The sequence below is a fragment of the Periplaneta americana genome, chromosome 11 (assembly GCF_040183065.1).
Source record: "Periplaneta americana isolate PAMFEO1 chromosome 11, P.americana_PAMFEO1_priV1, whole genome shotgun sequence".
Lineage (NCBI taxonomy): Eukaryota > Metazoa > Arthropoda > Insecta > Blattodea > Blattidae > Periplaneta > Periplaneta americana.
The window spans coordinates 156,187,192-156,200,883 of record NC_091127.1 but is presented as its reverse complement, the minus strand read 5'-3'; the positions used below and the strand labels follow the sequence as shown (position 1 = coordinate 156,200,883).

The window sequence follows — 13,692 nt, the reverse complement described above, 5'->3', positions numbered from 1 at the left end:
CACCGGTGTGCAGGAAATTTGTCCCGCAGGAGTTCTTTTATGTCAGTAAATCTACTGATATGAGCCTGTCACATTTAAACACATTTAAATGTCATCGGCCTGGGCTGGGATTGAACCCACAACCTCGAGCACAGAAGGCCAGCACTATACCGACTATGCTACCCAGGCTGACCACACTAAGTATATTAAATTCAAAAAGTAATTTTCAAAACAAACGAATGTGTATTTTAAATGTTGGCTGTACGAAGTATGTAAATGCATCTACAATTATTGTTATTAGGTGCGTATACAGCTGACATGTGTCAATGTAAGAGTATTATAGTAAAGATTTCTTTCAATAAGCTTAGACGTAAACCGAACTCGTAATTTTACTCAGTATTTCACAATATGTTATTTCTATAAGCCTACACTCTGCAGTCAAACTGTTATATTAATTAATATATCATTCTTTCACTAAACTCCTTTTAATTATAAAATATTTGTAATACGTTCTGTGTCGTTCTATTCTGCCACTCTTTAGCTAAAAGTGTAATCAAGACTATTCTTATGCGCAGTTTGAAACAAAACAAGGAAGGATCGCAATCCTATGTTCTGTGTAGTTCTATTCTGCCACTCTTAGCTAAAAGTGTAATCAAGTTTATATTTATGCGCAGATTGAAACAAAACAAGGAAGGATCGCAATCCTATGTTCTGTGTAGTTCTATTCTGCCACTCTTAGCTAAAAGTGTAATCAAGGTTATATTTATGCGCAGATTGAAACAAAACAAGGAAGGATCGCAATCCAATGTTCTGTGTAGTTCTATTCTGCCACTCTTTAGCTAAAAGTGTAATCAAGGTTACATTTATGCGCAGATTGAAACAAAACAAGGAAGGATCGCAATCCTATGTTCTGTGTAGTTCTATTCTGCCACTTTTTAGCTAAAAGTGTAATCAAGGTTATATTTATGCGCAGATTGAAACAAAACAAGGAAGGATCGCAATCCTATGTTCTGTGTAGTTAAGGTTATATTTATGCGCAGATTGAAACAAAACAAGGAAGGATCGCAATCCTATTTTTATCCGCAGATTGAAACAAAACAAGAAAGGATCGCAATCTTATGTTCTGTGTAGTTCTATTCTGCCACTTTTTAGCTAAAAGTGTAATCAAGACTATTTTTATGTGCAGATTGAAACAAAACAAGAAAGGATCGCAATCCTATGTTTTGTGTAGTTCTATTCTGCCACTCTTTAGCTGAAAGTGTAGTCAAGGCTATATTTATGCGCAGATTGAAACTAAACAAGGAAGAATCGCAATCCTTTATCTTTGCTATACTTGCCTCAGGGTTGAACCCATGTATGTACAATGTATTCTGGGATACTATTTACAGAAGCACCACAGGATGTCCAGTTCAATTAATTATTGACTCCACCATGTATATGCACATTCATTATCCTCCTCCTTCTCTAATATAATAATACTGATAATTGTAAAAAGTTACTGAAGCAAATCAGCTTATAATAAAATGAACTGAAATTATATTCAACATTTTGCATACCAAAGAGACTGAAACAAATGTTTTATAAACTGCTGCTACATGTTACTTCCGTGGAATAGGGAACAGTAATATTTCAGGATTCTGACCAAGACGAGAGAGTGATGTATCAGGATCTTCCTCCTCCTGTTCTTCATCTTCTTCATCTTCATCTTCATCTTTCTTGTACGAGCTGTCCTCAAAGCTTGGACTAGGTACCTGCTTGTGACCTGAAGTTTCATTCTGACTAGATTCCAAGCTAATTCTGTCACGTTCACCCCTGTTAAATGGAACAGCACAGAAGTTGTACATATACCGCTTGCTGTTATTATGTGTCTTGTGATGTCTTGTTAGCTTATCTTTACGACAGAATGCCATCGCACATAGGTCACATTTATAAGGTTTTACATCAGCGTGGGTCTTTGAATGACGGTTCAATTCAGCCTTGGAAAAGAATGACTTATAGCAAATAGAACAACACCATGGACGCTCCCCAGTATGACACATAGCATGTCTAGCAAGTTCATCACTACGAAGAAATGTTGCAGGACATAGTTCGCATGTATGTCGACGTTGTTCAGCATGGATTTTTTCATGTCGAGTCAACTTATCCCGACGTGAAAACCGCTTACCACAAATACCACACCCAAATGGGCGTTCACCTGAATGAACTTTTTCATGCCGAAGCAACTCCCGTCTACGGGCAAATGCTTTGGAACACAAGTTACAACGATGTGCCCGTATTCCTGTGTGTAGTTGCATGTGAGTTCGCAAATAAGCACGATCAGAAAATGACTTAAAGCACACTTCACAAAAGAAAGGCTTCAGAACCTTCGCGTCACTGTGTGAATTACGCTCAAAACACTCTTTCTTCCTCAGGGCATTAATACTAGATGAAGTCTTGCTGACGTCCTGTATTCCAGTCCTCTCTTTAACTTCCATTTGGTATGGGTCTACAGCAACCACAACAGATTCAACTCTGGGTAGTTTCTCCTGGGAACTCTCATTATCAGCCAATTGTTGCACATCCTCTTCCTGCTTTATTTGGGCAGTCTGTGGGAGGGGGAAAAAAACACTATCAAAATACCATTGCCATCCCAAAAGTTATATTTTCATCCTATATTAGATTCAATGACTTTATACGAAGGTACATGTACTTCAAAATTCAATTCAATAGCTTTTCCTATAACCTTAGTTTACTAGCGGAAAATATTCCAGTATACATGGAGGAATTGCATTACTAATTATATCGAAATGCTCTTTACATACTGTACTAGTGCCAAAATATAAATCTTCTCTTTTTTATAATTCAACAAACAAAGGTGTTATTAAGTAAATTTCGATATATTTCAAAACATTTATGCTCAGTAATTCACAAAGTTATAACAGTACCTAAGAACATTTCTCATGAAATCAGAGTAAAACGGTTCACATGAACATGGGTTCAATTTTAAATATTTATATAGTTTTGACTACATTTTGGTGTATTCTATCATCACTAATTTTCCCACGTCTATATTTGAAAGTTGAATGAAATTTAACGTGCAATCAGAGACAGTGAAGCAGAAAACGATATTTCTAAAAATCTTCTGTTCCAGTAACTGTTTTATGCAAGAAGAACAAATTCTATCAGATACAAACATACCATTCATGAAACACCTAAATTTTTACCTTCTGGGAAATTCATTAATGACAATTTTTAGACTAAAACATCCGAACATATTGTGCTGCTTCAAGGAAAAACCTTTAAACATTGTGTAACTTGGTACTTGTGATTTTATGCAATAGTACTCGTATTTGTCGTACATTCGTTTTTGTAATTACATTTATTTTTTTCACAATTAATACAATTATTATTCAAAGAAGACATGACATGAGAGTGGAACAGGCCAATTGACCTACATTCCATGAAAGAAAGACAACAAGTGACTGTTTCTTTCCTTATGATTCAAGCATTACCTTAATCACTGAGACTCTAATCTGTGTAAATGAACATTTCACTCTAACTTCAGGAATAAGCTGTATTAGTACCAGTATAACTTCTTGAATCATTCTGTATAATAAAAATAAAAATAATAATAATAATAATAATAATAATAATAATAATAATATAGTAATAATAATAATAATAATAATAATAATAATAATATTATGATGATAATAATAATAATAATAATAATAATAATAATAATAATAATAATAATCTACAAATAAAAAGCATAAAATTATTACGAGATTAAAACAGGAAACAAGACCAAAATGTATATTTTGTAACACTGTTTTTAAATAACAGACACAAGATACGAGTTACAAATGAAGTGAAAATAAAATCAGTAATAATCAAAAAGGTTATATCGTTGCTGTGCCTCCAAAATCCTGTGTGTGTTCTTAAAAATATTTTGCAGGACGAAGAAAGAAACACTGTCACTTTTAATTCCCTTGATTTTCAAAGTTACTTTTAGCATAATTTCTTCATTTTTCTTGTAATGATTGAAATTATACCTTGAGTAGCTTTGAAAATCAACGGAATTAAAAGTAGCAATACTTTTTCTTTGTCCTGCAAAATCTTTTTAAAAACGTGTAGCAGATTTTGGGGGCGCAGCGACGATATATTAAATGCAGTAAATTTCATTACATTTTCTGTATCATCAAAATTATAAATTGTTATATTACATGAATGTCCAAACAGACAACACATTATCTAAGAATAGTTGCTAAAATATCTTGAAAAAATGTAATATCTCAAAATTACAATTATGAATTTGAACATATTTTTGACTCCTTTTACATGTCACACTTAACACAAAATTGAAGAAATATCTGGATTAATCACCTTTTTACAAGCACCACTGTATCTTAAAATGATGCCCGCCTTATTTATTTATAACTAAACTACTAGACTGAACATTCAAAAGAAGGATTCTAATGTAAATTAACGACAGTTTACTGAGCAATGTCTCAGTATCAACTAACATCCACTTCACAGTTCTGCCAACCTGTGCAACCTATGAAATCTCGTAGGATTAACAAAACACAAATTTCCAATTCCATAAAGGTCTTGCTCATGGCTTGCCTCTTTCTCCTACATTATCTAACTTAGTAATTGATGATATTCTTAAGAACTTAACAGATACTGAGATTGAGGAATTATATGGCTTTGAATTTGAGGTTAAGAATGTATCAGCTATGGCGTTTGTTGACGACACTGCCATTGTTGCAAAGGATGAATCATCTGTTCAGTCACTTATGGATATCCACAATAGATTTGATTACCAATCCACTGGAGTGTAATGTCATTAACATCAAGAATGGTAAGCTGAATGAAACCTCTGGTATCTGACTGGGAAAACATTTTTTACAGCACGTTATAATGAAGTACCTTGGTATATGCTTTTCTGATGAAATCCAACTTTATATGAAGAAAATCATAAAGAATTTATACAAAGTTATAAACTTGTTAACATTGTTCAACTTACTCAAAAATAGATAAAAAAAAATTAAACAATCACCAGTCCTAGTTTATCCTCTTTTTTTTTTTTTTTTTAGTAGGTTATTTTACGACACTTTATCAACATCTTAGGTTATTTAGCATCTGAATGAGATGAAGGTGATAATACCGGTGAAATGAGTCCGGTGTCCAGCACCGAAAGTTACCCAGCATTTGCTCATATCGGGTTGAGGGAAAACCCCAGAAAAAACCTGAACCAGGTAATTTGTTCCGACTGGGAATCGAACCCGGGCCACCTGGTTTCACAACCAGACGTGCTAGCCGTTACTCCACAGGTGTGGACTTTTTTTTATCCTCTTCAAAGTACACCTTTAAACAAGATCTCCTCCTCTTTCATAAATGTTGGTAAGTTTTAAAGAACAAAAGTAAAAGAAATAATTGGCTTACCTCATGACTGCCCAAATGAATGGTATATACAGCAAGGAATCATCGGAAGTAGGACTGATTAGAGCTGAATGGGAAACTTACATCCAGCATTTTAATGTAGATAAAAAATTATTGAAAGTACAAGATGAACATTTGCACTTATGTAGGAATTTTCAGAAAGAGAAGAATGAAGAAATGTCTCATTTAAATATTAAATGTGATGAAGAAGAAGCCTTGTCCAAATCTGGTCGTTGGCTTTTTAAGAAAATGCAGTTAAATTCCTACAAGGCATGGTGTAGATTACCTCACAAGGGGAACTGGGTCAAAGTTTATGGCAACTGTCCCAAAACGAATCAATGGGTAACAGGAAAAATCTCGCTTTGCCGTCAGTCTGGCTGTAAAGATATCAAGATCCTTGGCCATGTAATAGGGTATTGCCGAAAGGAAGAACTCCTTCGGAACACTCATCATCAATGTATGTGTTCGTCTATTTCTACAACCCTATGGAAAGCTAAATGGGAAGTGTATGAAGCAGTCCACTATGTTTCGATTGATGGCATTCACCGATGAGTTGATATTGTAGCAATTGACAGGAAAAGAAGAAGAAGCCTTATTCTGAATCCCACCATGAGAACTGAGCAACACATTCAACAAGTGACACAAGTGAGCGACGAAATGGAGACAATTTATCGTCCATGCATCCCTCATACCTGTACATGCATGGAAGGGTAAGGGTCTTCTTTTCAGAGCTTGGGGAAGTTGTTTTAAATGTACTAACAATTTGAATTCTCTAGGTATACTGAAGCATGATATTAAAAATATTCGTCTCCAAATTCTAAAGGATTCTATACTTATACTAAATACTCATTTGTGTTATAAGTATTAATGTTAATATTGTATCAGAATTTTATTACAGTTTTTATGGTTAGCAATGCTAGTTTCCAAAATAGTACCGTTTTCATGTTAATTAGTTAAATTAAATTCTTATATTGTATTGTTATCCAGATCTGAATGGTCACCTGATTTGTTAGGCAGATGTCTCCATTTGTTTGTGAGAAATTATTTAAAAAGATTTATTTTGTTTTTTTTGGTGTGCAATGGCTGGAAAGATGAAAATTGTATTGCTGAATATGAGAGAAGTTTGGTACATAAGGAATAACACAAAATCATTAGTTCTAAGACAGAATGTCCTTGGTAAAATAATTTGAATTACATGAACAGTACTTGAAGATAACCAAATATTGGCAAGAAATCTTAAGATAACTTGGTTAGTGTATGGCTCGTGTAAGAAGAGGAGGTTAAAAAAACTTTCAAAACTTACAAACATAATAACCCTCGCCCATAGCCATAGCTTGAATCCAGTGAGGGGATTATTTCCTGAGTTCGAGCCTTGTATAGTCATAAGTAATTAATATGGTTATAAAGGAATGTTTGAAAAAATTTCAAAGTTGTATACAGTACATAATATCCTCTGATTGAGATTCTGGCTGATATGTACATCTATTATCAGGCAGTATCTCACTTGATGATATGTGTCAGAGGAAGAACATTTGTTTATATACATCTGAAGTCTGACTAGTGTAATAAGTAGCTAGTCAGCGATGTATGTAATAGAGGGGGAAAGGAACTGGCCACCCTATCCTATTATCTCCTGACCTTACTTACTTACTTACAAATGGCTTTTAAGGAACCTGCAGGTTCATTGCTGCCCTCACATAAGCCTGCCATCGGTCCCTATCCTGTACAAGATAAATCCACTCTCTATCATCATACCCCACCTCCCTCAAATCCATTTCAATATTATCCTCCCATCAATGTCTCGGCCTCCCCAAAGGTCTTTTCCCCTCCGGTCTCCCAACTAACACTCTATATGCATTTCTGGATTCGCCCATATGTGCTACATGCCCTGCCCATCTCAAACGTCTGGATTTAATGTTCCTAATTATGTCAGGTGAAGAATACAATGCGTGCAGTTCTGCACTGTGTAACTTTCTCCATTCTCCTGTAACTTCATCCCTCTTAGCCCCAAATATTTTCCTAAGAACCTTTTTCTCAAATACCCTTAATCTCTGTTCCTCTCTCAAAGTGAGAGTCCAAGTTTCACAATCATACAGAGCAATCCGTAATATAACTGTTTTATAAATTCTAACTTTCAGATTTTTTGACAGCAGCCTGGATGACAAAAGCTTCTCAGCCGAATAATAACATTTCCCATATTTATTCTGTGTTTAATTTCCTCCCGAGTGTCATTTATATTTGTTACTGTTGCTCCAAGATATTTGAATTTTTCCACCTTTTCGAAGGATAAATCTGCAATTTTTATGGTTCCATTTCGTACAATATTCTGGTTACAAGACATAATAATATACTTTGTCTTTTCGGGATTTACTTCCAAATCTATCGCTTTACTTGCTTCAAGTAAAACTTCCGTGTTTCCCCTAATCATTCGTGGATTTTCTCCTAACATATTCACATCATCCGCATAGACAAGCAGCTGATGTAACCCATTCAATTCCAAATCCTGTCTGTTATCCTGATGGCATATTCTAGAGCGAAGTTAAAAAGTAAAGGTGATAGTGCATCTCCTTGCTTTAGCCCACAGTGAGTTGGAAAAGCATCAGATAGAAACTGGTCTATACGGACTCTGCTGTAAGTTTCACCGAAACACTAGTTTCTTGGGAATATCAAATTCAATAAGAATATTATATAAAACTTCTCTCTTAACCATGTCATATGCCTTTTTGAAATCTATGAATAACTGATGTAATGTACCCTTATAATCTCCTGACCTAGTTGCCTCTAATAAATATAAATATATATATATATATATATATATATATATATATATATAGTGCTTGTTAGCACCACCTTAAGTGTAAGAAACAGGGTACTCAAGTCAACTTTGGTAATGTTACAGTTAAGACTATGTTCAGAAGAGAGAGAAAAGTGTCACTGCTTTGCAACTCGAGAAATATGTTTAAATTTCCGTGAATTTAATAAACGTGCATGAACGTAATAATCAAAGCTCGGAACTTGGGGACTTGTGTCTTTGCATGTGGCTATACGACCGGACTTCAATGTCAACAAACTCCCGCTTCCCGCTCGGAGGTATTGTCAGGTCTGCTAGAAAAGTGGTCACTGGCTGGAACAACATATTGATAGCATTGTGGTAGGTCGAAACACGTAATTTTATAGCATGCATGATAAAAATAAACATCAGCAATATATCAAATTTACTGTTCTGCTCTGTATATTTTATTACAGTGTAAGACTACGAACATTCGAAGATTTTCGAACCCATAACTTCTTCGCCTGTTAGTTAAACATGATTTGAAACAAGAAAAACTTATTTCCACGTCACATGAAATGATGGGAGCAAACTTAAAATAAATGTCTTAACTGTCACTGTTTTGTTCGATTTTCAGCAGTTGCTAGCTGATCTCATATCTGAGAAAGATAGGCTAAGTATATCCTAAATTTTTCTCGAAAATAGTTTTCAATTTGTGTGTCACTACTAGGGTAGGTCCCTCTACGACTTGATCCATGGCTATGGACAAATTTTCCACCAATTTAAGGGACTGCAATGTCTTTCAATGAATGCCGTTTCCAGCCTTTAGTTTGTGTGTGGCACAACTTACAAGATATAAGCTCTCCATTCGAAGAAAATAATGTATCTCCTCCGAATTCCTCCACGAAATTCTGTACCTGAAATTTAAAAAATGTATTTTCAAACTTCTATAATACCCATTCGAATAACACGTATTTTCTAATTCCTCTAACAGACCATTTATTTGTAATTCTCTGATTGTCATTGGCTTCAACATGACACAGTTTCCTCGTCCGTAGATGTGACCACTTTCTTAGTACATAGACTGTCCTTGAGCGCTTACAGCGCGAGCTTTATGTACGTTGTACCTGTAACCTTACCATGCACATGACACACAAGGTCCCAAGTTCCGAGCTTTGGTAATAATATAACTATTCGTGAATAATACAATGCACTATTAAAAGCAAATCAAAAAAATGGAACAAGCTCAGATATTGGCCACCAATCTGATTATTACCAAAAAGTTTTCTTGAATGTCATGACACACATCTTAAGAAGAAAAATATATGGGGTAATTTTGAACAATGCTGAGTGGTTGATAAATCCAAATGTGGTCAACAATATCTTCCTGAACTGTGTTCTCCTAGCAGTGTAAAGGATTCTACCATATTTTTTGACGAAATTTGTAACACTTGATGATAAGACGTAAGGCTGATGATCAGCAAAGTTGAATTCTAATACGAATAAGAAATGGTTGATAAATTTTACGTGGTTTTCTCTCAGAGAAAGGGCTGTTTTACATGTCTTTAATCTATAAAACAAGCTTTCTAGCCTGACTTCCCTTGCAGTAAAGTGATGTTAAGAGCTTTTATAAATCTTTGCTGAGTGTGAATATGCAAACCTTGAAACTATTGATAAGCACAATACTCAAAAATCAAGATCAGATCTACATTATAGATTAACAAGGACTACTTTCACCACTTCGGGATGTGCAAGTATCAGTGTTTATTCCTTACCTTTGCTGGACAAATGTAGATCCATCTCTTAGCAATCACGCAAAATCTTCCTACCTAAAGAATTAGTATGATGCTGATCAGTTGCAAAAAATATCTTCTGTACAAAAATGAATTTTTAGTTTACTGATATATTTATGTAATGAACTGAACTCAGAACTTCGGTACAGAAACAGACATTCTAAGAACATTTCCATATAAGATGATAGAAATGACACTCAATACAAAATACATTTTTTATTAGACAGTGAGAAGAAAATCTTGTGTACACACAGTGGCGGTGCGTCAATAAGAGCACGTGAACACCTTGTTTCCATTAATGCACTAGTTTTATTATTTGATACTTGCATAAACTTCTTATGTAAACTTGGCAACATCTGTTCACGTACAAGCTGTGCTCTTTTCGAGTTGGTCACAGGAATTTCACGCATGCGTGGGAGAAAATTGTCTTTAGCTGGCCGCTTATGACTCGTCAAGAGCACAAAGCGTTAAGTGAACATGATGAGTATCTATCCTACAGATGTCAGGTCCATCGATGCCTATCGTTCACGTGCTATATCTCGAGGAGGAAATTTAATAGCCTGTAGATGTCAGCGTCTGACTGTAGGAACGTTTACTTACGTGGATGTGTGTACAGTGCTGCTAAGAGAGTGTAGTTTGTGAATTACTATGCTTCAGTGTTGGCATAATAGCATAGTTTGGCTTTCAAACACGTGCTGGCTGACTGTGGTTGTGGTATGAATTTAAGTATCTATAATATTTAAGAATAATATTTACTGGCATGTATTTATAGTAATCTATGCGAGTGGGATTACTGGTATAGGCTATAGTGTATCAGTGTGTTGTGAATCAAAATATATTACTGAACACACGCGTTTGTAAATAACGAGACCATGGTATGTATTCATTTTTAACAAACGTAAACAATGAACTCTGTTCAAGTAATTTTGAACAGTAAAGAACTGGGTAAACTGGCTTACCAAGAAAAATTGGAAATAAAAAGACTGAGTTTCATTATTATTATTATTATTATTATTATTATTATTATTATTATTATTATTATATGTTGTTTTGAATTTATATACGGTTTTTTTTCGATAGTGAAACATTGGAATCATGACATTTCATATTAGACTAAACGTACGATTTCAAATTCTCTTCGTTTTTTGGAACCACAAAATTGTGAACACAATATTTTATCACAAGCCGCTACTGTGTACACACAAGTACTAAAAATCTTATAGAAGATTGGCAATGGTTTCATTTAATGATGTTTAGTAGAGTCAATAATAAAATAATGTTAGCACATCTTCAAAAGTACTATTTAATGTGCTCTCAAAAAGTTTAGTATTTATATCATCATTCATTAATATTTATTATTAATTTGCAATAGGCGGTATGGGGAACAGCAGTCATCCTATTCTTCGCCAAAAACTGGCGGACAGAAATGGCTGTGTGCGCAGGCATGTTGTCGTGATGCAGGAACTAGTCACCAGTCCTCCATTTCTCCAGCAGTTTGCATCGTACACTCTCCCTCAATCTTTGTAACACTTGCTTGTAAAACACTTGATTCACTCTTAGACCCTGTGGTACAAATTCTTTGTGAACAATGCTTTTAATGTCGGAAAAAAACAATCATCACTGACTTCACATTGGATAGAACTTGTCTGGCTCTTTTGACCGTGGACATGAAAGACTCTTCCACTGCGAAGATTGTTGCTTCATTTCTGGATCGTAGAGTAGACGCAAGAAGAGCTTGCCATGGAAAGCTGCGCGAACTTTCGGAAACGTTCGGGTGCACTCGACCTCGCTTCGATTTGATTGGCAAACTGTCGACAGTTCTCAGTCGTCTGCTGGCTTGATGTTTCGAGTGAAATTTATCACAGCGCATGAAAAGTAACCTAAACCTTGTTGCAGAGTAACTAAAAACATAACATTGTTGGAAATACAGAAGCACGAATTTTTTTTTTACATATAAAATCCCTGAATGAAATGACAGAGATGTTATAAGAAATGTTGAAAATACAGAAACACGAATTTTTTTACATATAAAATCACTGAATGAAATGACAAAGATGTTATAAGAAATATGTAATCCTGTAATTATTGATATTTGACGTTGTAATAAAACACTAATACTATGTGATTTTATTAAAATGTTCCGATAACTAGGGTACTTTGGTCGGTTTATTTTAATCTGTATATACTCCTTATGTTACGAGCGGAGCCTGTTTTGTTTTTCATAAATTTATGAACGTTATAAATAATTCCCTAGTTTGACTGTGTAACGTTTTATTAGCACTTCCTAATTTAGAGCGAAACAGGGGCATTGTTAAGTGCATTTAATGTTATACAGAACTCTGTTATTTAACAAACACACTTTGAACTACATAAAACTCCTAATATCAGGGATAAAACGCAGAATACGTAATGCAAATGCTAGCTTCTACCCGCTCTGCACAGCAACACTCCAAGATACGAACAGCTCAAGACCATGCTTTCGAATGCGCCCTGTAATCAGCATTAGGTGATTCATAGCAGCCCTGTAACGAGCATGATGGTACGAGGACCGAATATCGTTCTCTGCGCATCAGTCAAATGGGCAAGCTTTCTTTGCGCTTCCTCTACACATGTTTCATCGCCTGTAATAACCTTCTCCATAAACCGTGGGTCTTTTGAAGCTGTTCTTTAAGACCTGTGCTGACAATCACACAGAAATCGCCAAACGCATAAAATACATGTTCACTTCACAGTTCGTAACTCTGCACTGGAAGGTCGGAGCAGGTAATGCGACCCCTCATTTTAGACAGAAGGGAGTGCTGCATGTATGGCTTTGGAAAGAATAAAAGACAGCTCAATAACAAAAATGTTATGAAGCCATTCCAAAAGCTATTTGATCACACCTAGTATAGTACAGGTTGCAGTGATAGGAAAGACCTTGTTTCTGATGCTAAGCAGAAAAAATGAGAATATACAGAAATTCAAGAATATCGTTGGTACAGTAGTTTAGTTCTTTTTATAAGCATTGATTTATACAAGCTTTAACATCAATGTCTATCGCGTGTGTAGAATCTTTGGGTATATCAGTAGCCTGTTGAATACTGTTGAGATTCTGTTTCTATTGTTGTGTGTTATAGATTGCTTGTGTTCATGTACCTAACTGATTTGATTTCGTTTTAATATGTATGATATTGTTGATTAAGGCAGTGATAAATCATGACATGTAAAGTTACAATCCAATCTTTGACTTAGTGACTAGGGGAAACGAAGAAAAAAACCTAGTCAGATTGGTCGGCTATAGAGTTCGAGCCAGACCTCCAGAATGAGAGTCACCTCGCTTGCTTATAGTAGTTTAAATTTATAAGTTCTTATTGAAATTCATAAACTGCTGTTCTCGAAGTGTTCTGTATATGGAAGCAATTTGCACTCAAATATTTTGTACGAGTATTTTATTTTAGCAAGTTCTCTCACCAAATATTTATAACCCATTTCTTACATCTGAGATCATTATAGCAGAATTTAACTTAACAATTGAACAAAATAAAAAGGGTAAAACACGAAACTTAACCACGTTAAGCCAAGCGTAAGCCAGTAGGCCTACTCTAAAGTAAGTATTTTTTTTTTTATCTTTGAAGAAAGTGAAAAAATGCAATTCTGGATTTCGTCCTTTGATGTTGCTGCAATTTTTAAGTCCGAACAATACGGTTCATTCGAAACCCTCATTCTTTAATATATTTTATGCTTGAC

At 34.9% G+C, this 13,692-nt stretch overlaps 1 protein-coding gene across 3 annotated transcripts in view; it reads right to left on the bottom strand.

The window, feature by feature from the left end:
* Positions 1–1,057: 1,057 nt before the first annotated feature.
* LOC138709474 (zinc finger protein 660-like) overlaps positions 1,058–13,692 on the bottom strand; it is a 38,918-nt gene continuing 26,283 nt past the window's right edge. For all 3 annotated transcript variants that reach the window (XM_069840263.1, XM_069840264.1, XM_069840261.1), the window contains one exon: positions 1,058–2,564. In XM_069840263.1, coding sequence (XP_069696364.1) covers positions 1,578–2,564 — 987 coding nt within the window. In that variant the 3' untranslated portion in view covers positions 1,058–1,577. The remainder of the gene's footprint in view (positions 2,565–13,692) is intronic.